At 41.5% G+C, this 27,713-nt stretch overlaps 1 protein-coding gene across 1 annotated transcript; it reads left to right on the plus strand.

Annotated features, from left to right (window-relative positions):
- The first annotated feature begins 1,631 nt into the window (after positions 1-1,631).
- YWHAZ (tyrosine 3-monooxygenase/tryptophan 5-monooxygenase activation protein zeta) lies at positions 1,632-27,448 on the plus strand. Its single transcript, XM_005516984.2, has 6 exons — positions 1,632-1,729; positions 3,939-4,242; positions 19,149-19,272; positions 22,724-22,887; positions 22,977-23,072; positions 26,399-27,448. Exons 2-6 carry the CDS (start codon positions 3,949-3,951, stop codon positions 26,456-26,458), a joined length of 738 nt encoding a protein of 245 aa, XP_005517041.1. The 5' UTR covers positions 1,632-1,729; positions 3,939-3,948; the 3' UTR covers positions 26,459-27,448.
- Positions 27,449-27,713: the final 265 nt, after the last annotated feature.

Below are 27,713 nucleotides of genomic sequence, written 5' to 3' on the forward strand. Positions count from 1 at the left end.
CACAGCCGGAGACATCCCCACAGACGGGGTACGGCCCCACAGCCGGGATAGCCCCACAGCCGGGATATAGCCCCACAGCCGGGGTACGGCCCCACAGCCGGGATACAGCCCCACAGCCGGGATACGGCCCCACAGCTGGGATACGGCCCCACAGCCGGTACAGCCCCACAGCCGGGGTACGGCCCCACAGCCGGGGTACGGCCCCACAGCCGGGATACGGCCCCATAGCTGGGATACAGCCCCACAGCCGGTACAGCCCCACAGCCGGGGTACGGCCCCACAGCCGGGATACAGCTCCGGGCACGTGACCTCAGCCCGAGGTTTTCTGTGAGGTTTGCACCGACCAGGAACCGGGTGGAGAGCTCGCCGGGGTCTCCCGCAGGCACGGCAGCCTGCAGCAAGTCCCCGGGAGGGAATCCCCCTCCCACTCTGGAGATCTCCTGGCCCATGGCACTGCCAGATACAACGTGAATCTAGAAGAGAACCTTTAGCCTACCTGGCCCTTTTCACAATATATACCGGCGTGCTTTCTCCGTCTTACTACTCTCCATTTTATTTCTAATCCTGTGAGACAGTGCTGATCCCAGAGCCCAGGAGAAAGCAGGAGAGGTCAGGACACTGCATACTTGAGACAGGGATTCAAGCTGGGGCATGCTGTTCAGAGGGGACAAGTGAATGCCGACTTCCAAGACCTTTAGAAAACAGGGTGGGTTTTGTTTTGGGGGTTTTTTTTCAGAAAATGAAAAAGCATTTCCAACAACAGCAGTGTTTATTAATTTTCTTCCTACTCCTGTCAGCACGTTCTCATCAACGTTTGGGTGGTGCTGTCCGAAATGCCCGCTTGCCTGTCCCAGGGAGAGGCTTCCAGAGGGACCGTCCTGCGCCTGCAGAGCCGCTGAGCGCCCATCCGCCAGCCCCGGGAGGGTCCCCCAGGGCCCTGCCGGCATCCCGGGTCTCCCATCTTCTTCTGGACATCCCGTTTTTAACCCTCAGCATGTGTCGCGCTCACAGTGCAGGATGAGGCTCCGTGGCGCGGTTCGATGCGGAGCCGTCCCGCAGCCGCGCCTGTACCGGGACAGTCCCGGCCCCCCCGTACCCTGGGGGCTCAGCCACCCAGCCACGCACGGGGCTCGGCAGAGCTTACTGGGGACACTGAGCGCTCCGGGCGGCACAAAGCCTGGAGAGCCCGCCGGGGGTGCGCGGGGGCGGCGGTGACATCCGCGCACACCCCGCGGTCGCACGAGGAGGCGGTGCTGCCTCCCCCGCTCTGTGCCGCAGGCGCGGGCAGCGCTCCACCGCCCACGGGCGGGTGCGGGGGTCTCCCCGCCGGGCCGGGGCCGGTGCTGCGGGAGGGGCGGGACGCGGGCCCGAAGCTGCGGCGCCGCCGGGACCCCCCGCTCTGCTCGGGGGTGGGGGCGGGGGGTGCAGGCGCGCGCTCTCGGGCGGGGCCGCCGCCGGCTCTGGGCGTGACCGCGGGGTGGGGGAAGTGAGGGGGGGAGGGTCGCGCGCGCCCTCGCGCGCCGTTGCCATGGCGCCGCTTGACGTCACGGGCGGCGCGCGGCCCGCGCGGGGCGGCGCGGTGATTGGCGGAGACGCCCCGTGCGCGGCGCCGGGAGAGGGAGGGAGGGAGCGAGGCTGCAGCGCCGCGAGCGCCAGAGCCGCACAGTCCGCGCCGGCCGCCCGCCCGCACCGACGCACCCGCGCCCGCCCGCCCGCCCGCCGCGCACAGGTAACGGGGCCGCCGCCCGGGACCTGCCCTCCCCGGCACGCGGCAGGTCGGGAGCACTGAGCGGCGCGGCTGGGGGACAGCGCCCAGCCCGCACTGCTCCCCCCGGGGCGGCTCCGTGGGGAGGGAGCGGGGCGCGGGGGCCGCTGCGCGGGGCGGCGGGGACCCTTCTCCGCCGGGGATAGGAGGGAAAAAGGGGGAAGCACCGGCGGAGGGGGCGGCAGGTGAGGCGACCCCGCGCCCGCAGGGAAGGGAGCGCCGCCCCCGCCGGGCGGGGGCCAGGGCGCGGGCGGCGGGCGCTGCCGGGTGTGGTCTCCCGCCGGGAGCCCTGCCCGGGCGCGGAAGAGTGGCGGCGGCGGCGGCCGCGCTCGCTTCCCTCCCTCCACCCAGGCCTCCCCCCAGCCCCCCCCCTCCGCCCCCCAGGCCCCCCCCGCCTCCGCCCATCCTCCCCAGGGGTCCGGGCGAGAGCGGCGGCTCCCCCGGGACTGGAGGGGGCTCCTCCTCCGCCGCTCCCCCCTCCCCCACGCCGAATCCCCCGGGGATGGGCCCGCGGGCTTTCCCTATTCCGGGGCGGGGACGCGGCATCCTCCCCCGGGGGCGCTGGGCGGAGGGGAGCGGGATCGGGGCGGGCCGGGCTCCGGCACCCACCCGCCGTGACAAAGGCGGCGGGCGCGGCGCTCGGTGTCCCCGCGGCGGGCGCGGCGCGGGGAGGGAGGGAGGGAGGGGCGGCCGCAGCGCCCCGGGGCCGCCCGCTCGCCCCGCCCTCCGCTCCGCCCGCCCCCGGGCCGCTCCATTTTCTGCTGTCACCGCGCTCGCCGTGCCGGAGCCGCGGCAGCGCCCAGCCCGCGGGGGCGGAGGGAGGCCTGCCCGGGGATGCTGCCGCCCGGAGATGCTGCCGCGGCAGCCTGCGGTGCCCCGGGGACTGGCGGTGGGGCCGGCGTTGTGGCCACGTTTGCCCCGGTCACGGCGAGTGGTGAATAACCACCGCCAAACGGCTGCTTTAAAATGGCTTCTTAACCTCGCCGCGCGCGGGATGGGCAAGTTCTTTAAGGCGCGTTTGCAAACAAACGGGGGTTCGTGCCCCCATGTTGGGGACAGGAGCTGTTAAAACTTGCAGTTACCTGGAATGTTAAAATGTGCTTAATTTATTCCCAGAGACAGAACATAGCCCTGCCATTGCTTCTCCACATAAAATGGCAAAAGTCTTCGTGGTTAAAAATGAAGGTGCTTGGTTGGGGTGTGTGGAACATACAGAAACATATGTAATGACCAAAACTGGTTCGTGCTTTAATAATCTTGTTAAACTTTAAAGGATAATGTATCCCCAAACCACATTACCGGTTCCTCCAAATGATCAGATTAGGATACATGGAAGGCTGGGGGGTGAGGAACAAGTATTTTTTCTTCCTGTGCCAAAAGAAATTTCTCAATACCCCTGCTTAGCAGAGTTTCATTTTTAACTTTTTTTTTTTAAGTGCTGATAAGATGGATTATGAACCATTTCAGCAATGTTGTGCTATCTGAAATACTGATTTGTAAGTAGTAAAATTTTCTTTTGTCTCTGAAAACAGAGCCTCCTGGACAGATCAGCAATACCTGACACAGAACATCCCATAGTGGGGATTTCCATTTTGGGAAAGGAAGTTAGCATTGTGGGAAGTGAGCAACTTGCAATTTAGATATTAGTTGCATTCTGACTTTTTTAACATCCGGTGCAGGATTTGATTTGCAGATATTTATGTGAAGTATCTCTGCATGTAACTGTATGATTCTATGAAGAATGCTGCTTGGTATTGTTTGTCCAGCCTTTATTTGGTTGTCTCCTGTGGAAAACTTACTATTGGATATTTTCCTTGTCGGTTTTGTCACACTGATAATGTAGTCTTATGAAAGAGTGGTGGCAGAGAATTAGGATAATTTTTATGCATAAGAGAAATTATTTGGTTTTAGTCCACCTTTGCTTTTGTTGGTGTTTATTAAAATAACATACTTTTAAAAGTTTACCATTTTTCAGGAGGAAGCAGTGACTTTAACTCTCTACTCCATGTGTTTGAGCATCCAGTGCTGCTAGTATGCCTTGTGTTCTGGATTTCAGTTGTACCTCTTACAGTTCCAAACTTCTTAGAGAATACAGGTTGTTCTGCCTATGAAGTTAAAACACCTTTGTCCTTGACCAATGTCTGAATAATGCCTCACTATTTTTCCTCTTTAGAAATATCAGCATGGATAAAAATGAGCTGGTGCAGAAGGCCAAACTGGCTGAGCAGGCTGAAAGATATGATGACATGGCAAGTTGCATGAAATCTGTGACTGAGCAAGGAGCTGAGTTGTCCAACGAAGAGAGGAATCTTCTCTCTGTTGCCTATAAAAATGTTGTAGGAGCCCGTAGGTCATCTTGGAGAGTCGTCTCAAGTATTGAACAAAAGACGGAAGGCGCTGAGAAAAAACAGCAGATGGCTCGAGAATACAGAGAGAAAATTGAGACTGAGCTAAGAGACATCTGCAATGATGTGCTGGTGAGAAATAATGATACTGTTGATCCATTTTTACTTAGAATTGCAGAGTAAATGGTGCTGGGCCCTCTGGGACTATTTCTAGTCTGTCAGTTAAGCTGTGGTCTCCTATGCCATTTCTGACAATAAGGTTTAAAAAATCACTGAATTTTTCTTTACGTCTAATGTGCTGATTATTTATATACAAATTATAGTTATGAATGCTAATAAATTTGGAGACATGTAGAAACATTATTGTACATAAAGTAGTAGTTTTGAAAGGTCAACTTATTTCCCTGAGACTGAACTGTATATGGATTTAATTTGGGGGTTTCTCCTCCCCAGTGCTCTTCCCCCTTCATGCAGTATTTGTATCCTATATCTCTTTGATTTCTGCAATTTTAATATGCTGCTGTAGTTGCAAGAGGTAGTTCTTACTCTATGGAAATTGTGCCCCTCCCTGGGTAAGATGATGTAATGTTAGTTATGACTCAGCCGTGCAGAAAATTGCCTGCAGGAAGAGGCAGTAGAAATGCTGTAATACCTGCTTAAGCTTTTTTTTGTAGCAAACTATAAGGGTGGTCAAGTTAGGCATTTTTTGAGACTTGTAGTTACATTTAAGTGTGCATGTGCACAGCAAACAATGCTGTATTTTCACTGGGAGGCCAGTTTATGAAATCCAAACCTCTTTCCAAATGCTTTCTCCAGATTGTCAGGTTTTTTCATGTACACATGCTTGTGGTGCTTCAGTGAGCACACAAGGAGCAGCTGTTTCAGTCCTGCAACCAATTGTGAGGTAGAGGTTACTGTTAGCAATAGAGTTGTCCACTGCACTGTGAGCACTGCTGGCTGTCATCCCATATGTGACAAGGGATCACCTGCAGGTGACAGAATGACATGAGACATGAAGGAAGTGCTAAATAGCTAAATGCCTGAAGATCTGATCTAACCACATGAAAGTTAAGATCAATGAATAGCATAAATTTTGCTTGTTGTGTGAGACAACTAAATTATATGGGTGGTCATAGCTTCTAGAAGATTGGTTCTCCAAGGGTCTGTTAAGAGTCAGAATGGATAACTGAGTCTTGGCTTCCAGTTCAGGCTCGCTGCTACGGTTATTGTAACACACCCAATTTTGTATGTTATGTTATCTTGTGTACTGATAACTCTTCAACTTCGAAAATGAAACGCAGAACTTATAGGAAAGAACTGATTTACTAGTACTTGTGTTGTAAACTGGTGGCTCATCTATTCAAGCCAAGGAAATGAGGATCCAGATCTGGCATTCTAATTGTTTGTTATTTTTTTCTTTAATTATTTTACTAATGGGAAAGTCAGGGTGGATGCTTTCAGTTCAGGGTGATCTGAAAGTCTTTTGTCAGCTACATTTTGGTTTAAGAAATGATTTTAATTAAATCTGGGCTTAACAACCTTAGAAGCATTTAGTGATTGCTATTAGTTTTTTGTCTGGTAAGTTGAAAGGTGAAACTAGCTTTTATTGTGCATGCTAAATACAAAGAATAAAACAAAACCCAGCTTTTGAGTTTGCTGCAGCAGCTAGAGTGCCGGGGGTGGGGGAGGGGGCGAGGAATTTGGGTGGAGAGTCTTGTTAAATCTGAATCCCAGAATGGACTTGAATTTCTCTTTGTGTTAATGAGACATATATTATTCAAAGAAGTTGCTGGTTTTTGACATGTTACTATTTTTAAGAAACTAATGACTGACTAGTTTTTAACATTTCCAGTCCCATTTTTCTTAATATGTTAAAGACAAATTACTGCCCAGAAGAAACAATGCCTTGTGAAGCGATTAGCAGTAATGAAACTACTTTTTTAGACTTGCATTTAAAAAGAAAAATGTAAAACTTTTGTATTCAAAGGATAGGATTTAAAAATACTTTCAAATGATACATGCTACCTTTGATACTGCCAATTACATTGAAGATTTAGACTTATATTTTAAAACATACTCTTGTTTTCTTTCTTGAAGTATCCTATGCATGTACATTCCTACCTAGAAATATGGCTGACTGTATTGCTTTATCCACTTTGCTTTAACAGAGCAAAAAAGAACTGTGGTAACATTCAGTTGTTTATTACGAACAGGAGTCTGTCTGCACAATGCTACATGCAAATGTAGAATGAGGGTTTAGGGTTTTTTTTCAGAAGATCTGTTATTTTAATGCAGCGTAATCTAGTCTATACTGTTTACAGAAGTGAAAAGCAAGGCTTAGCCAATCTTAATTGGTGTGAAGTATGACATTAACTAATAAGACCTGAAACATTAAACTTTCAAAGCTTGTAATCATGAGCCTTACCTACTAGTGTACAAAAGCAGTTCTGCAACTTCTGTATCTTTTATTGAGGCTGTGGCTCTGTTGGAGCTGTTGTTGTGTCTTCAATTGTCTGCTAGTGTCTTAAGTGATACTTAATGCCCAGGCGTGTTACATCACAGCTGAGTATGACTGCTGTCCTAACTTCAGTGTTGAAGGGAGGAAAGCAATTTAGAGAATGTGTTTGTGACTAGAAGAGTGTGGCCAAAGCTGGCTCCTCTGCAGCTTCCTGCTCTCTTCTCTCACTTACTGGAATGAAATCTAGTGTTCTGGAAGAAATAGCTCCTCTAATCCTGTAGATACTGACTATACTAAACTCTGCCTGGGCTTCGTTTCCATCTCTTCTACTGATTTACAGAGAGAATAGAAGCAATTACTGATGAACTTCTTTCTTGCTTCATCCCTATTGTGCCCAGTGATAAGTTTTAATAGTTAAGTGGCCAGGTCTGAATGTTTATTTTTCTCCTTTACACCAACCTTGCAACAGGAAAAGATAGCATCTGCATCCTTGCTGCTTCCTGAATATTTTTTTCCTTCAGCTTGCCATGGAGTACTTCTACAACTCTACAAAGAGTTGAACTCATCCTCTTGTTTTGTGCAGCCTCAGAGTGCTGCTGTACAAAGAAGAGATAACACCTTGTTCCCGCACCAATTCTGTCAGATATGCATATAAGTATATCAAAGTGTAATATAACCAGCTCTAGTTTGGAGTTGGTCTGGTAGTGGTGGTAAACATCAAATAATTGTGACACATTGAGTGTAGTACAAGTTCTCTGCACCATGGCAATGAAGATGGTATTTCCAAATTCTTCAATAGTGATGCAATGTGTGTGATGCTGTGTGTAAGGAAGTACATTGCCATACTTGAGTATCTGAAAAGTGCTTTGAGTATTATAGAAAATTTCCAATTGATATAGAAAATTAAGCTTTTAGTTAATTACTTTTCCTCATGTTAGCTAAGTGTGTGCTTCATGTTGTTTCAGTTTTTATAGCAGAAAGGAAGGTCTGTCTAAAGTACTGGTATAATGATCAATAATAATCTTTTATTTGTCATTTCCATAATAAAAATCGTTATTAATATAACAGGTGTGGATTTTCTTTAAACTGCTTTTTGCTGTTAGTAGAACAGTGAGTTGTAACTGAAGTTGTAACTGATTCAAATTTAAATTGCAGTAAGCTGAATTTTTCAGCTAACAAGGGTTCTGAAGTACAGAGAAGAATGGAGGGGCCTTTGAATAGGTAACACCCTGCACTGCTTGTATGTTAGAAGTTTCAGGAGCTCGGCTGGCTTTCAGGAAGTCTCTTACATGAGCTAAATGTAAACTAATAATTGAAAACATGACTGGCTATCTTCACATTAGGAGGAATGTGGTTCCAGACAGTTAAGCTCTTCCCTAGGCTGGCACATACTGCAGCAGTCCCTGCGTGCCCTCCAAGTGCGCAATATGTGACAGTTCCCATGTTCTTGCCCGATGCCCAGTTTTCTAGGTGATGTTGCTCCCCCCTCCAAGTTCCACCACAGAAGTGCCCTAAATAAATCTCCTCTGGCACTGCCCAAGCACCCTCTCACGATTTCTTTGCCCTTTTAGTTGTTAAGGTCTGGAGAACTTCTACAAACCTTGGCTGCCCTTCAGCTTTCTGGAGTTACTGTTACATATAGATGCTAGTCAGCACTTTCCCTCACTCCTTTCCTGCCAGAAAAGCAGCAGGTTAATGGTATTATTTAGGACCTTCCAGTAAGATGAATTTTTTGCTTTTTTCACTACATTATTTCTTCTGAATGTCACCCTCAGGAGAGTAAAAAGGTACTCCTTGTGTGCTCATATTTGAGATTACTTTGCACTTGTTATGGATGCTTCACTTTTTACAAGTGGTAATTGTGAGAGCAGAAGGTTCAGTTATATCTCAGATTAGTGACTTTAGGTTTACATTTCTTTTTTATGTATATTTTTGAGAGGGGGAGTAGAATGTTTAGTAACCTGTCATGGGGCTGCAGTTCACTGTGGGAAGGGAGTGTAATTCCATTCTGAATGCATCTAAATGGCTTTTTAAAGAACATACCACAGAATTAATGCTTTTTGCCATCAGTCTCAAATTACCGTGGCACTATTTTCTAGTTGCCTGCAAACGTCTAATAAGTTACTATGTTAACTTCGATAAAATGTTTAGTAATTCTTAATGACAGGGTTAGGAAATTTGGTCTTCTACAGGAAGCCATATGGCTTTTGACATGTGTAAAATGTCTTTTTAAAACCCAGCCACTGTATGCTTAATGTGTCCTCCTCATGGTTAAAGTGCACAGCTAACTAGTAGACTGTCAATACCATATAACCTTCTTGCTGTGATGATATCTAATACTAACAAAAAATTCAGTATTCTGGCTGAAAATCACTACCTTCAGTTCTGTGACTCCTTCAGGCTCGCTTAATTATTTTTTTATGGCACTGTGTCTTTCAGATTTGTGTCATTTTTTTTAGAAAAAAAAAGAGGAGGCATTTGTAGAACCTTCTATTTGCAAAAATGTCAGTCACAGAATGGGGTGATTGACGTGTTGAAATCTAGGAGTTAGGTGCCCAGAAGAATATAGGTTAGAAGGGAGGTCATTGTGTTCAACTCTGCTCAGAAGAGATCTGGTTTGATCACTTTGCTCAAGGCCTTGTCAGTCAAATTTTTAGTATCTTTAAGCATGGAGATTCCACAGCCTCTCTGGGCAGCCTGTCTTAATATTTGTTCATGCTTACTGTTAAGGAAAGAATACTTGTGTGTGTTCTCATGTTCCAACTTGTCTGCTGCCTCTCATGATGTCAATGTAGACCTCAAGGAAGAGTTCGGTTCAATCTTCTTTCAGCAGCTGTACACAGCAGTAAAATCAGCTGGTCTTCTTGGGGCTGAAGAAACCCATCTCTCTCAGCCTTGCCTTGTTACCTCATTGTGCTCCAGCCCCATACTCCCTTCAGTATATGTGTTTCTCTTATGCTGTGGAACTCAAACCTGAACATAAAACCCAAGATGTCATCTCAAATTATTAAAATTTGCATTGAAAGATGGTAATTGGTAATGTGTTAGTGGCATATGTAAAAATATGTGAGTACTCTGGTTCACAAATGCTTCTCTGAATGAACTTTATATATTGCAGAGCAAAATGTAGCAAGGACTTTCTAACTTACAAGGGTGATTATAATTCAAGCTTTTGATTAACTCTCCAAGTCTGGCTTTTTCAGTAAGGGTTTGGTTGGTATCATTGCTCATATATATTGAAGGTAGGAAGCAGAGGCAGTTTGTATCAACCTCATTATTTCAGTCATTTCCCTGATTGTAGCTGCACCCTTTGAGGTTTGGGGTTCTTGTTGGTTTTTTATTTTTGTTTGGGTTGTTGGTTTCTTTTTTGTTCTGGTTGTTTTGTTTGCCTGCAGTGAAAGCAGTGACTACGCTAGAGTGATTTCCTTTACCTTTTTAAGCAATTAGACTGTTGGAAAACCGTTGAGTCTTTGATAATTAAAACATCATTCATGGATCACTTTAAATATGAGATTACTTGTGTTGTTTTTAATTTAATCTTAGCAAGAAGGGCATCCATAATGCTGACATGTGTGTTTAATGCTCCCATTTATCATAAAATCAGCTAAAGTGCTCTGCATAAATGCAGCTACTTCTTACATTAACTCTGCTTTCACATATGTATACACATATGTACATGTATCTTACATCCTCTTGCATTTATTGAAAGTAGAAAAAACCTTTATTATAACCACTAGCCTGCTGTACTAACTTCATTTGGCATTAATGTTTAATAATTTGCTTTGATTTACAATTAAAAGGTACAAAGCGCTTATACTGTTGAAAAGCATTGAAGTGACAACTTACTTTATTTGACAGCAGCCTTCATTGTTCAAGTACTTCATGTACCTACTGCTGATACTCAGTTCTAAACAGCAAAATAAAGTTGGTAGTTTAGTCACCTGTGACAGGTAACTCTTCATCTTCTTTATGCTGCCGAAGGAAGAACTTCATTGGTTGCTTAGAAGTCTAAGAAGCAGAAACACTGCGTTGCTAATGTAGCAGTTTCTTCTTGTGCCTGTGGAAGCTGTAAGTGGTAGAAACATAAAATTTAGAATATGAGCAGAGTTAGTGCATTAGCTCTGCACATCTGTATGGACAAATACTCTTGATCTCTGGTTTTATCTGGAAACTTTTGTCTCATTACTGTGCGTGTGACAAAAGTGTGTTTCTGAAACAGGTTCTCAAATGCTTTACTTGTACTTTGCTGTGGACAGACATCAGATCCTGATGCCTCGGAAGCTGGTTGTTCATTCAGGCAGTAGTTGCCTGCCATTGTTAAATAGTTTGAGAAAGCTTGTGCTGTTAAAGTTGTTTGAAGAGAATTAAGATTGTGATTATTTCTTAAACGTGTTTGTTTTTTTTTTAACTGAATGTTAACTCTTGTGCAGTGGATTATTTTTCTTGAAATCTGACAGAAGGTTGGCAATGCCTCTTCAAAGGAGAGGTAATAATAAATCATGTTCTGCTGAGACCAACAGTAAATTCTTAAATTTTTTTATTAGATAAAACATGTTGGACTCAATGATCTCAGAGGTCATTTCCAACCTACTTGATTCTGTGATTCTATAAGGCAGCTCAAATGAGGCAGAGAAAAGTTGTCAGTTGGTTTTTGGTGGTGGTGGTTTTTTTTCTGGATATTACCCTTTGTGATTATGTTACAAAAGATTTAACAGAGATAATCTGGTCTTTTAACTGGTTATTTTCTCCTAGTCCAGATTAGGTTTACATTGCTAAAATGACATTTTTCCTAATAAAATGTTTTTATTAACATTGTGTGCTATAGCAAACCCCTAGTCAATCCATATTCTGCTTCAGGAGGTTTGAAATCTGCCCAGAGTGCAAGCTGATAAAATATAAATGGCTCCTGCTTCTATTTCTGAGCAAGGATAAAAAGTGTTACATCATGTTTATAGGGAGTTTTAGAGACCAAAACTGTAGTCTTAAGGCAGCTTAAGATGTGTTCTGGTTTGGAGTACAGCTGCAATAGCTGTAGCTGAGACCTACATCCTGGGCAGAAATTCTCACCCAACTCAGCTGGCTGCAGTTTTTTATTACGTCAAGTCTCTCAGAGGGTGTTGTGAAAAGAATAATGATTGATGCATCTGATACCATTTTATTTTGATGCAAGTCCCCAGTATTCAAGAAGCAGTTTAATGAGGTGATGCTGAGAAAAAAAGGCCTAGGTAAAAATTGCATGTTGACTTTGATCCTCAGTGTGGAGACTGTTTGTTAAGATCTATAGTGATGCCTCAAAAAAATTAAGACTTTAATCCTAATGTTTTTCTACAAAGTATCTTTACAGCTGCTGCCTTTCATATGAGTTTCTTCAGAGTGGGTTACTAAATTGGGGAGGTATTTTTGCATGTGCTTCAGAATTTGGTTCCTTCATTAGCATGTTTGTTACACATGCTTTGGTAAAAAACAGTAACAATTTGCATGAAACACCTGAGGAGTCTCTTGAATTATCTCAAGACTGTATCCTGATATGGAGCACACTTGTCTCCCTTCCCATAAATACTAATTGGAAAGCAAAACAGTAGAAGAAACTAGCTAGTAAAGGACATGGTAGTCTAAGTTGAGGAAGGCAGATCTACAAAGGTAGCTACATGTATGGTTGTAAAAGAGTGAACTGAGATGATGTTCCTCATTGCCTCAGGTGCTGTCCGTTTCTTGTTTTGCTGGCCAGTGGTGTGTCCATGCCAAGCATCCTGTATGCATTTTTGTGCATACACCTACTTCTTACTGACTTGTATCTTTCCCCTGGCATATATCTCAGCACAAAGATGATTTTTCAGGGTGTCCTACTACTTTCATGTTTCCTTTGCCGTGTGATGTTCCTTTGCAGCATGTGAAGCTGCTTTTGTTCTCTTTTCTAAGGAAACACATTTACACTGGTTTAGTAATACTTTTATGTAAAAACTAAGATTTCTTGACATTGTTTCTGTCATATGGGATTTTCTTCTGTCCATTAGTCCTTTTAAATATTTTGTTTTCAGTTACTGTCTTATTACTTAGACTTTATTTCCTCTACTCATTTCCTTTCTAGATCTTCATTAGATTGACTACAGCAAAACTGCTAATCAGGTGTACCCTTCTCCTGATCTTAGCAATTCCTCATGTCCCTGTGCACATCACATCTCCCACTGTTGCATAAACACTGCAGATTACTCCACAGTCAAATTCTTCCCTCCCCCTTGAAGGTTCTTTGTCCCAGATTCTGAATTCCGCTCCTGCTGAGGGCCATGCTTCTTGCTTCATCTCTTCCAGCCAGCCTCATCACCTTTCTCAAACTGCTGTTTCTGTGGGCAGCCAATTGGATGGGAAGAAAGAATAATTGGTACTGACACAGGCAGCAGGCTGGTTTCCTTCTTCAGCAGATGTTTCAGCAGAGATCTCTAGTGCCTCAGCAGCTACTAATATTGACAGCTTTTCTGGTATTGCTATTCTAGTGAACAAACTAGTAGAAAGAATTCTGTGGCTGACTTTAAAGTGTGGCTTCACTTTTGGCTGGAATAGAAGGCTGAGAACAGTCCTTTTGGTTTTCACAAGAGGGTTGGAGGTTACCCATGAGGCAGCAGTTGCAGAGCCCTTAATACCAAACTCTGGGCAGAACTGTAATCAGGAGCAGCATAGTAAGCCTGGGTCAAAACAGGCTTTGGGAAGGGATTGTCTAAAAATACACCTTTTAAAAATGCAAATATGTATCTCCTTTCTCCAGCAATTCAGATGGATGTATGTAAATAAAATGACTGGCCACAAATTATTTGATTAAAGCCTTTATAGTGTGTGTGCCAATCTGTGCAGTGCGGCTAATTGCATGTGTTGTTTTATAGTTTCTAACTTTCCTAATCCTCCTGTGGAAAACAGTCATGGAAAATGACTTGCTAGATTATAATGGGAATTGATCAGTGTCCTTTTTTTTCTTTTTTTTTTTAATGAAACTGAGAAGTAGTTTAAAGAAAAAAGTAACACTCACGTACAGGTAGACTGGTATCTGCAGCTTCATCTCTGGTGCTTTGTGGGTATTAAGGTTATTTTGATGTAATGAGAGTTTGAACAATGTATGTAAAATGGACAAGAAGCCTGTTTAAGGTTACTTCCTCCAGAGAAACCACATCTGGCTCAGGAAGTCCCTGGGCATTGATGGAGGCTAAGAGAAGCCTGACGCTTTCTTGCTTTGTTAATGTGTTTTCCTAGTGGCATCCTCTTTTGGGTAGTGTTGCAGTGAGATTAGCAGACAGAGGAGTCCTGTCAGCCAGTGTGATCCCTCTTGTGTTCTTATAATGTCTTGGAGAAAGATAGTGGAATGCTGCTTACATCATGAAAATACCAGGCGGTTGTCATTAAATTAGTTTCAGGCTGAGCTTAAAAAACCAAAAGTTTCTTTCATGAATTAAAAAGAAAAAGAAGTTCTTCCATGTGATCTTCATCCCTATGTCATATACCATGGATAGGTGACAAGTGAGTTGTCACAACTCACTTGATGACAAGAAGTTCAGGTAGTATTCTTGTGTAGTTTATTCTCAAAATTAGAAAAAACAAAGCTATTGTTAGGTGTCTTTCAATACTACATGAAAACAAAAAGCCTGCTTATTTATTAAACAAAAAGCGAGATTATTTCAGAGAACTGATACTATTTAAAGTACCTAAAGTTTATCAGTGTATTCTTTTCAAGTTTTGCCATTCTGCACCTTGGTTCTTTTGTGCAAGAATAATATCTTTTTATTTCTCCTATAGTTTTCGTGTTTTTATTCAGTTAGATATCTTAATAATTAATTTTTGCATATTTAAAAATAAGGCTTCTAGTTCTCAGTACTTTTAACTATGTATTATATGTATTATGCTACTTGCTACTACATTTTCCTAGAACGTGGTGACTATTCTTTTTTTCCTGCTTGTCAGGAGGGAAATATATAAATAGAAAATCAAGTTGTTGGCACAATCATCTCTAAAATTTATAGGCAATAACATGTACTGAGACCAAGCCTTTAATAAAGGGAAATAAGTACTGAACTAGAAGCACCAAGGCAAAACTGAGCATTAAAATAAAATTATTTAATGCTCTAATGGTGGATTTGGGAATAGATTTCTGGCCTACACAAGTCATTTGCCAAAGATGCAAATGCTTTTAAAACAAGAGTAGTTTTAGGCTTCAAGTGTCAGGAAAGGACTCTCCAAGTCTTTGTGTTGGCTTCCCATCTTCAGCTGTAGGCCTCACCTTAGTTTGACAACTGATGCATGTCCACTTGCAGTAAGAAGCAGGCAGACTTTTAGGAGAGGGTTGGCTGTTGGGTTTCTTTTGTTACTACTTTTTAGGCTTATTTCATGTTCCTAGGTAAGTCTGATAACTCTTAACATTTCAAACTTTATCTTGCAAAACCACAGGAAAAAGTACATAGAGCCTTTCATCAAAGTGGCTCAAAGTGTGATGTGCTTCATGTTGCCACCTGTTGACTGTATCCTGTTCAGGCAGTAGAATATGTGTAAGAATGAAGGAAGTCATTATGTTTCCAGTTCAGCGTTTAGAGCAAGCCAGGATTGAAATTCACCATTAGGATAATTCAAGTTGTGTGCAGATAGTTTCTGGTATGTCTTTGGAGACAAAGACTTTTCTCTAGTACTTGCTGAGGGTGAGGGAGCATACCAAATCTTACCAATGGTATGTGTGAGCAGAGCTGGCATCTTGCGAGTTCGAACATGTTTGTTGGCCAGTCCAGAGAACCAGAAACCTGCTTAGTCATAACCAGAATTGCAGGTGTGAAGTGTTGAAGCCTGATCTTTGAACAGCCAGCATATTAGTAAGAGTTGATACTCAGATTTAAACACATCCTTTTAAAAAAAAAAAATTAAAAAAAAAAATTCTTATTAAATCTTTCTGAAAAGATTTGCAAAAAGTACAAGGTGTTACAGGTTTGGGCTGAAAAGTGCTTTAAAATGCTGCTGCGTCTGCCTAGTTGACGATAGTGGTATGGTTTGTTTCACAACAGTTAGATCCTTGCTGTCAAATTAAAAGCTCTGCCAATTATTGCTGTGTCCTTGGGGGGTGTTTCAAGGTCAGGGAATGGTCGTTTAGTTTTCTTCCAAAAAATGTTCCTACCAGATGCTGATCACGATGCTATAAATAACTGCCCATGTATTCATGTATATCAAACCTGGATGGGAGTTTCATGTCATAGCAGGAAGATCATGAACAAGCATGAAACCTTAACTACATATAATGTAATCACAGACATATATGGACTGCAGTTGTCAGGGCACTGTACACATTGCAGTGATGCAGATCACATCAATGTAGTAAATCCAGTCTTGGACTAGCTGCTACCACTTTAGTGGCCTGTATGGTGATCAGCTCTATACTGATAAACACTGCCCTGTCCACTGGTAAAGGAGAGAGAAGGTGGGCAAGTTAAAGCAAAAGCTATTAAAAGAATCCACAAGATAAACAGTATTCTCCATAAGCTGATGTGTTGGCAGATAACAAATTGTTAAATTTGCTGTGCTTTTGATTCTTCTATCTTCTGTAATTGAACAATGAAGCTTAGTAGCTTCATTGGTCTTACCTGTCTGGCTTTCTGTAGCCATACCACCTCCATGCAGGTTATGCTTTCACAGCCACTCTCTAGGATAAATCTGTGTACCCTGAACCTTCAGGCTAACAGGTCTGTGTCTACTTACACCACTAAAATAAAATAGATTCTGAAATAAATGGACTAATACAAACAGAAGAAACTGAATTTATAAGACTAAATAAATAATAGGGAGGAGGTCTCTTTGCAATCATTTCACATGCTAGCTTTTAAATATTCATCTGCTTGCAGGTTTTATTGTTGCTGTTTGTGAAGTATTTGGCATAAATCAAATTCTTCCAAAGATATGTGGCACACCAGTCCTACGTGTTGTTTGTATAGAATAGACTCTTTCATCCAAATCTGAGTAAGCTCCCAGTTCAGTTTGAGTTGGAGTCTCTTTGCATGGGCTATATTCTGTGAATAGCTGTTCAAAGGGACTTTTTCTCAGTTCATCAGTCTTTGAAATTCAACATGGCTTTAGAACTTTTTGCAGTACGAGATTTACAGCGTTCAAACTCCTTTTGCCCTGCTAGTGTTTGTCTGTTTAAGATGACAATTAGTAGTCTTTCTTCCTATCTGTCTCCTGGTGCAATTCACCCATTCAGTTTGCAAACTACTTTACCTCATTTGTGATCTAAGTGGAGTTTAAATCTTGGAGCTTGCTGCTGTGTCAGTGAGTAGAGCTGTACATTTTAATCAAATGACCTTCTATACAGATGAGGAATAATTTCTGTTTGTGGAATCTGGAAATATTTTGATCTGGCCAGTTAATGGAGGATGGAGAAGGAGAGCAACTCCCCACAATGCCAGAAGCATAAGTGCAGACTGACATACCTGGATTAATTGAAATCTCACAGATAAAAGCTAATAAGGAGCCTTGTTCACAGCAGCTGGTAACCTTCAGTTGTCATTGGAGTTTCTTGGCACTCAAGAAGATGTAGCTGCAAGCCTTGAAACTCTCTACTGAGGACAGAGTGTGTAAGGAGTTACAGAGAGCTAAGGTGTGTGACCCATAAACCTGCTGGCCTCCTGCTATATTCCAGCCTCACTGGGACAGAGCTGGCTCTGAACCCTTCTCCTGGCGTGGTGGGATGCCCTCAGAAGGGTGCCTTTGGCATGAGGCAGCTTGGCAGCCCTTTTGACTGTCTCCAGAAAAATACTTGTGTTGCTGACTGGCTTGTGTTGAGTTCCTTCTGTTGCCAAAGAATTGTCTCTGCTGTCATTTGGATGGGAAGTGAGGACATGCAGTATTTTTCAGTGTCTCTCTGTGTTGTTATAAAATAAAGTTATATACCAAGTCCCACAGTACTGGAAAGGCCTAATTTTAAAGATGAACAAATAAATCCACTCTGTTGAAGCCACTAAAGAAAGTCCACTTACAGGTTTTTGCCTCATTGTGGCATAGGTGTGGCTGAATATTGTCTGACTTTCGTGCCTGTCAGCCTGATTTCTTTATTATCTTTCTGCTGCAGTAGAAATGATGAGAGATATTCTGTGATGGGTCACTTCATTTTGAGGAGTTTTATGCAAATTTAAATCTACCAGTAGATACTCATTATTCATATAAATGGATTAGCAGTACTTTGATTAAAGAAGAAAGCAACCAAAACAAAAACCAAGACTAGATTTGCTCTTCATGCTCTTCCTGTGAATTTTGAGACAGTTTTCTGTGGCTTAATAGCTGGCCTGTTAAGCAGAGCAGGTACTGCAGGTGCCTATGTCACAGTGCAGTAGTTGCAGCCTACCATGTCCAGGGTATGCCTATCCCAGGAATATGTCCTGTAAGAGGTTCATTTAACCTGCTGAATGTCCTTGAGAGAAAGTGCTCTAAAGCAGCCATCATTCTGTAAGTTGGAACTAAATTAGTTTGTCCTTTTCTGTGGTATCCTTGGAAATAAAAGCTAAAAAACTGAAGGAAAACTGTAATGTCAGTCATCTAATTTACAGGGAAAAAAAAAAAAAAAGAGATGGCCAAAAAATTTGTACTAAAACCTCTTTTAAAAATTATTCTTTGCATAGCCTTCACCAAGTATATGTAACAGCTTCTGATTCAATTCTGACTATTTAGGTATGCTGTGCCTTTTTTGACTTTAAATAACTGGCTTTTCTTTTACAGTCTGACTTCAAGCACTCAATATCACAAAGTTTGACAAGCCTGTACCTAATTTGACTGAATGTGTTGGAGCTAGAAATTTTTTCCCTTTTTTTCTTTTTATCATAATAGAATTCTTGCTAAATTACATGACTGCCTCAGCTATGTTAACTTGCTATGTTAACAAGCAGTTAGAATAATCTAGAAAAACCTGGTCTTAACTGTCAGCCCATGGGGAGGATTTGGTGGAGTGACTCTAGAGAGCTACCTTTGCTTTGGAAGATAAAGGAAATACCTGTTAGGGTAGCACATAAAGTGAAATAGAGGTACTACAGAGCTGAATGCCAGATTGTTAGCTGACTGGAAACGCAAGAATACAGGTTCACCTTGTGGTTTCTTGCTGGTGATGCCAATAGAGCATTCAAGTTAATGGGAACTGGGCTGAGGAGACTTATTTATTGGCTGTGTATGGAAAATAATTTGGTCTCTGATTTGGCAACTGATATATCAAATCCTTTTATTGTATTTTGTGGATGCAGACTTTCTTTCATGGTATACCCTCTGCCCAGAGTCTTTGGACTACCTTATTTTTTCCAGGGTTCTCTATAATGGTTTATAGAAAGCCATACTTTGGTCGTATAAAACTCATCTGCTAAATTGACACAGCCTCCTTCTCCCCATTAAAGCACACAATGCAGCATTCCTTTTATATCTGGAATTGGAATCCAGAACACGTTCTCTAGCTGACTATGTTATGTAGGATGTGAAGAAAATAAGCAAGAAGTGAAGCTGTCTTGACTTTGAAATAAATTGAAATATAATTGAATTGTTGGTTCAGCATATGTTCAAAACACTGTGTTCTTTGTTTCCCTTTTAGTCTCTGTTGGAAAAGTTCTTGATCCCTAATGCTTCGCAAGCAGAAAGTAAAGTTTTCTATTTGAAAATGAAAGGAGACTACTACCGTTACTTGGCTGAGGTTGCTGCTGGAGATGACAAGAAAGGTATTGTATGTCGGCTCATGGATAAACATTGTCCAGCTCGATTGCTTTTGGTGACAACTCTAATTTTAGAGTAATTCTGATTTGTATGTAAATTTCTTTAGTAATAGGCTTCCTGTTGTCTGAAGGAAAATCCTAGATTGTTGGCTTTCAAAGGAGTTACAAAAATTTCCACGTACATGCTGATGGAAACATGAAACAGACACTGAGTCACAAAATCTTGATATTGTCTCCAACTTCCACATGCATTTATCTGTTTTATCAATGAAATAACAGCTTATGCATTTCTGTCTGGCTGAATGTCAGGGGTTTTAGCTCTTTGTCGTCTTGTAGCTTTCTGAAGACTTATTCTTGCAATTTCTCCTGCATTTCTACAGACTATAAGAAGTCTGCATAGGTTCAGTGAGCAAAGAGACAAGAAACAACCTGGAGGAGAAAAGGTTTAATACAATTAATCCTACTGTTAGGAAAACTTCTGTAAATTTTCTGTAATTTCTTCTGGTAGTTTAATGTCCAAATGAATTGTTTTCATGTAAGCAGCTTATCATAATCACAGGTAAGTTGCCTTTGCCTAAATTTAGGTTAAAAAGTTAATATTAGGTACTCAACTTTTTGAGTTCCTTACGTGCTGTGGTTGGAAACACCCCAACAGCATTGCTGCCTCCGTGCAGAGTCCCCTTCAGTTCAGAGCAATGCATTAGTTGAGATCCAGCTCACTGCAATCAGTGCCAGGCTGTTTCCTGGAGCCACTTCAGGGCTGTTGGCAGTGTGCCCTGAGGAGCAGCACACTTGAGCACAGAGCCAGCCTGGTGTGTCACACTCCTCACTTGGGCTGCCCTGAGGCCCACAGGAGTTGGGGATGCGTGATGAGCTGTGCGGTGCCAGGCTGCTGTCGGCAGCATCTGCTTGGCTCCTTGTGGGGCTCCTGAGCACCTGCAGCCCCTGGCTTGCGCTGCTCTTAAGCTAATAACCCCCCCAGTACGGCACAGAACGATGTCTGTGGGACTTCAGGGACTAGATTGAGTTTGGCATAGAAGGGAAGCAAACATGGAATAATTTCGGGGGATAGGTGTATCTGCCTTACTGGCATGTGTTGTATCCACATTACACAGTGAAGCCCAGTTTTCCCAGCACGCTGGACAATGGAGTTACACAAAGATCCTCAGACTTAGTATGTAAGGCTCAATTTGATTTCTGGTGTTTACTGCATGCACACTGACCCAGTGTTGGTGACTGCAGAATTGTATGTTACCAGTGCTTTAGATCTGTTGTAGAGAGTTACTGTGTTTTCCTTCGGTAATTTTGGTGATCTCTGTTCATATGCATAAGAGGTACAATATTTCAAGTCCCAAAGTTTCTTTTTCTGTTGAGGATTAAGTTACAGGCTCTAAAATTAGACTGTGAAAATCTTTGTTTAAAGTGCTTTTAAAGTTTATTTACCCAGTCTCCTGGCTGAGCAGTTTCCAGTGGGTTTCCATTTTTTCAATTCATGCCCCACCTCCAGAGTTTCATGTCACATGTTTTTCCTGTATGTTGTCTGTGACCTTGAAGAAGAGCAGTTGATAATTATTGTTAAGGAAAGAATAGCTGTTGAGTTGGACAGTATTCTTCCAGCCATTTGCAGTAAATACAGAAACAATATAAAGCTTCCAACTCTAGGAATTGGATTTTTATTTTCATAAACTACATTGTTTATTTTTATGGAATGGGGCTTCCTTATGGCAGTCTAGCAGACAGGAATGTCAGGCAGGTACCTCACTCTATTTTATCCTTGAACTTTGGAGCTGCACTTTCTAAAGAATTCAAGGTTAGAAACTTCTTTATACTGTGTGACTGATTTAAAAATTAACAGAATACATCGAATTATACACTGAGTGCTCTGAATTATTGCTCAAAAGGTAACTGTTTTCTCAAATAAGGAGAAAAAATACACTTTCTGTTTTGAAGATATGTTAAAGAAAAATTACTAAAACATAAAACTCTCAGCTTCATTCCCTGAAGTTACTTATTTTTCATTCTGCTTGTTTTGCCTTTTATAAACAGCACCATTTTCTAAGGATTTTCCATTATGACAAGAATTAAACATTTCTCACAATTTTTAAATTTAACTTACAGTAAACCTAGTTCTTCTCAACTGTAATGTACTAACTTCTGGTCATTTTCAAAGTATTAGGGCAGCTGTCTGATCTGAAGCATTCCATTATTAGTGATGAGTGCAGAGAGACCAGTGTTGATGACTGTGCAGTGCATGTCCTCACTCTTCCATTTGGAGGAGAACAATATGATGCTTTAATTTTTGTGAATATCTAAAGGTGAACAAATAGTGATTGTATAGACATCCTGAGTATTGGTTTTGTTTTCAGACTTGGAGTCTGAAAACTTCATACTTAAATCCTGATGTACTTTTAAGTCCTTACCTTAAAATTCCTTTCTTTGTTTTGAAATACGTGTGACTACACTCTGGCAGACATCATGCTGGATGTATTTCTGGTTTGATCTAGAAATGTTAGGGTTGGAGTGATTTTTGCATCTGAATTGAATGACTTTCTGCCCACCTTTTTCTCAGCTGCTGGTGGAGAGCTGAGGAACAAGTGCCCCTTTGTGCTCAGCATCTCCCTGGCCCCAGCAGCTTGTGGGCTGTATTGGGCCATGAGCTCTGACTCGTGCAGGCAGAACCAGCTCTAAGTTCAGGTGCCTTCAGTGAGAAAGGAAACTGTTGAGCTCTTCAGTCTTCATATAAACATTGTAGCTCCTGGTTTTTGCCAGGTGTTAATAACTTGTACAACTAAACCAATTAAGAGGGACATGAGATTCACCTTTAACATAAAAAAGCCAAATTATTAATTTTTCTCCCTTCAAAGTTTGTAGGTAGTAGAACTTCTAAGTTAGGTAAAAATGCTTTCCATATCTGTATAGGAAATAGAACTATGTTGGAAGCTTTTAAAAATACATATTTTATTTGAGCTGGGGTATGCCACGCTATTTTTGCAGAGCAGTTTGAATGGAGACTCATAGATGGCTGTTACTGAAAGGGTTCAACATGACAGGCAAAGATCATCAGTGTTTCCTGTGACTAAAATGTGGCTCTCTAATGCACTGCAGTGTTTAAACACATTGAAATTGTGGTACTCCATCAAGTAGATGGTGGGTTTTAACTTCAGTGTGACAAAACTGCTGCAAACATTTGTAAATGCAAGTAGTCACAGGGTGTTGGGAAGATGCTCAAACTTGTGATTTGGTCAGTAACAACTTCCCTCCTTTTTAATTATTTGAAAATGTAATTTAATAAAATCTTTGCTAAATTGCAACTTACTCGGTAAAGTGCTCATTCACAGGCACTCCTGACATGGTTTCTTCATGCAAGTGTGTGCACAGTCCTGATTGTATGTCTGGATACAGTGTGTGAATTACTTACTTGTTGTGGGTTTTGTTTGTGTTTGTTTTTTACCCAAAGGGATAGTGGAGCAATCACAACAGGCATATCAAGAAGCTTTTGAAATCAGTAAAAAGGAGATGCAACCAACACATCCCATCAGATTAGGTCTGGCTCTGAACTTCTCCGTGTTCTATTATGAGATCCTCAACTCCCCGGAGAAAGCCTGTTCCCTTGCAAAAACGGTAAATCAAAGAGGGGGAAATTCCATTTAGATTATTTGCATAACCTTTTGTCACATGGCTAATGGAGTTGTTTGTTTTTATAACACTAGGCTTTTGATGAAGCAATTGCTGAACTTGATACATTAAGTGAAGAGTCATACAAAGACAGCACGCTAATAATGCAGTTACTGAGAGACAACTTGACAGTGAGTATCATCAAACTTTGCATATAGATTACAGGATTGGTCTTCCTGGCACTCCAAGTTATCCTTTTTGTTCCTGGCCATGGAGTTGTGTCTGTCACTCAGAAACAAGTCTATAGTGCATCACCCTGAGCTGAATCTTTTTCCTGCCTAGTTAGTTTTTAATTTTTTTGTTGGCATGCTAATTAACATGATTTTCTGACAAATGACAAGTTAACCACATTTCAGGTTATTTTATTCAAGGAATCTAGCATGTTTAAATGATGAGTCTGGACTTTGACTAGCAAACCTACTACCCAATGTTAAAACAGCATTTGAGAATACAGTAGCGTTTGCCTCTTTAAAGCTTATATCAGTTTTCATATAGCTTGTTCTGCATGAATGTATCTGCAAAGAAGAGATTCTACATGAAAACTGGAAACAAAGCTAGCATCTACCAAGTCCATTTAAGGACCTGTTGTTAAGAGGATTTTTGTTTGGCTTCAATTTTGGTAAAGCTGAAATGGAAATCAGTGCTATTTCCATGGCAGTTGTAACATAACTGTCTTAATTCCTTTTATTTTTTTCCTCCTCCTTGGACTCACAGCTGTCTGTGGTATAAGTTGTCAGAATAATCAAAATCTTCATCTTGTGTGTGGGCTTTTTTTACCCTACTTTGAACTTTAAAACTGGCAAAGATAAACATCTAAAGCAAATGAAACTTAAATATAAGCAAACATGCAATATTGTAATTAAATGGCTTAGTCCACTCCTTGGTCTGTGGGGAGAAGAGCTGCAAGCAAGAAAATAAAAAGTATGAAACACTTCTTGTTGCCACTTGTAGCTCCTTGTTAATACTTTGTGCTTCTGATATTAGGGACCTTCGCAAAAAAAACAAAACTACGAGTAAAATTGTACAATTGTATAAAATCGGAGTTGCCTTACTTTCTGCTTCTGTGTCTAACATTTAATTTCTCTTGTCTTTTGGAGCCTTTTCCACTGAAATGGCAAATTAACACTGCAGCAAAAACTACTTGTAATTGTTCCATTTGTTGCTTACAAAACAAATGGAAGTGATTTCTCAACCTCTGTATTGGAGACAAATACAGGGTTGGCATTGCTCTCAATGTCTGTGTACTGTCCCCTTGAGTGGGATTGCTCAAGAGCTGCCTTCTGAATGAGTGGTTTTGAAACAGAGAGTAGAAGCTGACTTTAATTGCCGGCTTCCCAGTAAAAATAATGTAAAGCTTGTCATAGCAGTTAGAAAGCAAATTGTTTCACTCAAGAACAAAAGTTGGACTGAGCTACCATAGTCTGTGAGTTAGGGAAGTAGGCCTGGTAATTGATGTGAGCTTTCCATTACAAGGGATAAAGCTGTAAACAAATGCAAGATTCCATATTCTTGAATGAATGATGTGTCTTTCCTTAAATGCTTAGCATGATCTGTACAATTGTATTGATTACATGTTTATCCACAGCTTCTTGAGGTAGAAAATAACTTTTGATATATATGTGTGACTGATAAAGACTATAGTGAATTTCATAAACATAAAGAAGGTCTGTTTTGCTAATTATGCAAGTGGTGGAAGTCTGAGGTATGTGGGCTTTAGACAGTGGTTCAGCATGTTGATCAGTTCTGTGCAGTAGCACTCCTCACTTGTTGGTTCTGTTTTACCTCAAATCTTGTACGGCTGAAGAAGTCTGTGTTCAGTCTCAGTGGGGACTGAAGACAAAGAAGTGTTCAGAGGGCTGTTGAACATACTGTCAACATCTGTTTTACTGGAACTGCTAGATAATTTTTTTGCTCTCTTATGAATTTTTTTTTCCTAAATAAAAGGCATCCCTTCTTCCTATGCCTTTTCCCTCTCAGCAGATTTGTTAAATTGTTCTTAATATCTCAGTTGGTAAAATTGGTAATGCCCCTTTCAAAGCACTCAGGCCCTTTTACCCTAATTGATGTGTATTTTAGATTGGACATGAGGAAAATTTTCATCACTAAAATTATCAAGCATTGGAACAGGGAGCCCAGGGACGTGATTGAGTCACCACCCCTGGAGGTATTCAGTTTGTGTAGATGTGATATTTGGGGATATGGTGGACTTGGTGGTGTTAATGGTTGGACTTCATAATCGTGAAAGTCTTTTTCATCCTAAAAGACACTGTGACTGTATTCTAGGGGTGATGATTTAGGATGGAAACCTCTGATGGAATTCTCATAAAACTGTTCTTACTAACTCTTCTTTACAAGAATAGCGCTGAAATTGAGACTAATGTAATATTACAATGTAGTAAAGATTGCAGTGCAGGTCTAGAAACAGACTACTGGTGTGCTGTTGTCTCCAGTGAAATAATTTGTTGTTTTTAATGCCTTCAGCAAGGAAGATTAAGTGCAGATACCATGCATTATGTTCACAGCAAGGACAAGGCTACTGGTCTTATGCAGGTTCACTGTTGCCTTCTGCTCCTGAAAGCATTAAGTGTTTCTTAGGATGGATTTTAAAAATAAAGGCGTTCTGTAAGACTTCAGTGCTATAGCACTGTAGGTGGAGAGAATTAGTTGGTTTTGTGTTCCACCATCTTACACTATAGAGCATGAATGATTGTGTTAATGCTTCTCTGACTCCATAAAGTGAGGGATGACAAATCGTACTGGGCTGTGAATAGTTTGGAAGCAGCCAGCATGGAGATACTTGGTTCACAAAATAATTTTTTTGGCCATGACTATTGCTGTGGAGCTGATGGTTAGTTTCCTTAGCTAGTATTTAATCTTGATATATGGCTCCTTAGTATGATTTTATGGAGCTGAAAATAAAATTTTGTGCATGCTTAGCCTGACTTTCTTCCCTCCTTGCCCTGCCCAAGTTTAGCAACTTTCAGTATTCTGAAAGTTGCTAAAGGGGAGCACAACTAACTGAACAGAGCCAAGGGATAGAGATTTTTATGAAATATTTTGGGGTTTAAAAAACAGAAAAAACCTTCAGAAAGGGATATAAAACTTGCTTGAGGAGAAAGAAAACATTTAGCTGATCAGTAGGTCTGATTCTTGCCTGCTTGTTAGTCATATTTTAGTGAGCCTTGTGAGTAAGAGGATTGCATTTTGACTGTTCATAAACTTGCTCATTAAATGCAGTGTAGAGTTGGGTCATCTAGAACTGAGTTTCCGTCTTGCCATAGCCAAGAAAGAGATTCATGTTACTGTGTGCCTTTTCTTTCTCCACAGTACTCAGTAGGATCTCTTAGAAGTTGTTGTTATTATTAACATATAAGCCTTCTTTCTAAAAATTACTTACTATTTATTAGTAATAAGTGTATACTAATGTACCTGTTACTCTGTTTTCTTTCCTAAACAGTTGTGGACATCGGATACCCAAGGAGATGAAGCCGAAGCAGGAGAAGGAGGGGAGAATTAACCAGCCTTCCAAGTTCTGTCTGCCTCATTCTGAAATTTAAACAGTAGACCATTTGTCATCCATGCTGTCCCACAAATAGTTTTTGTTTACGATTTGACAGGTTTATGTTACTTCTATTTGGATTTCTATATTTCCCATGTGGTTTTGTTTAATATTAGGGGAATAGAGCCAGTTAACATTTGGGGAATTTATCTGTTTTCATCTGAGGTGGCCAATATAGGGTTGTGAAATTTTTATACAAGTTTTACATGTTTGGCATAGTACTTTTGGTACATTGTGGCTTCCCACAAGGCCAGTGTTAAAACAGCTTTCTATGTCAGGCAAAGATGACTGCTTGCATATTGGTCTGTCACGATGGAAAAAAGGGATAATCAATGTTGCAGCCACAGGTGTAGTTAGACTGAATATCCAAGCTGGAGCACACATGGCTGTGGATAACTGATGTCCCATAGATATTGCATGTCAGGTGTACATGTGACATCTGTGGAATATTCCAATCAAGTGTACATCTTTGATTGCAGCTGAAGTGTTCCTTAAGACAGTTTGATAACCCAGTCAGCTTTCTCTAGAGAAGGACAGAGAAACGGTTCACATTCCATTATTTGTAAAGTTACCTGCTGTTGCTTTCATTATTTTTGCTACACATTTTATTTGTATTTAAATGGTTTAAGCAACCTAAGAACAAATGTACAAGTAAAGATGCAGTAAAAAATGAATTGCTTGATATTCATAATGACACTGTATATCGAGCACAGCAGTAAAACAAAAACCCATGTATTTAACTTTTTTAGGTTTTTTGCTTTTGTGATTTTTTTTTTTTGATACTTGCCTAACATGCATGTGCTGTAAAAATAGTTAACAGGGAAATAACTTGAGATGATGGCTAGCTTTGTTTAATGTCTTATGAAATTTTCATGAACAATCCAAGCATAACTGTTCAGAACATGTGTATTAAGTTGATGTAAGTGGAATAAAAGTTTTATGAATGGACTTTTCAACTACCTTTGGTGTAGATTTCATGTCATCTGTTTCCCAGACTTTTTAGAGGAATGGCAGTACTATACAGAAATTCAATATGAAAGTGTATTCCTGTTATGGAAAAATTTAATACACATTAGGTAGGCATTTAGTTCATTTTAGGGAAGTTGAGATTGAATACCCCATACCCGATTTTAAGATTGCTCTAATTGATTAGTTTACAACTTTTAGGTGCCTGAGCTTTCTGACTGTTCCTGACTGGAACTCTGTAGATTAA

This window comes from Pseudopodoces humilis, chromosome 1 (genome assembly GCF_049639895.1).
Source record: "Pseudopodoces humilis isolate 2021_Gansu_Grassland_sample_001 chromosome 1, ASM4963989v1, whole genome shotgun sequence".
NCBI classification, from domain to species: Eukaryota; Metazoa; Chordata; class Aves; order Passeriformes; family Paridae; genus Pseudopodoces; species Pseudopodoces humilis.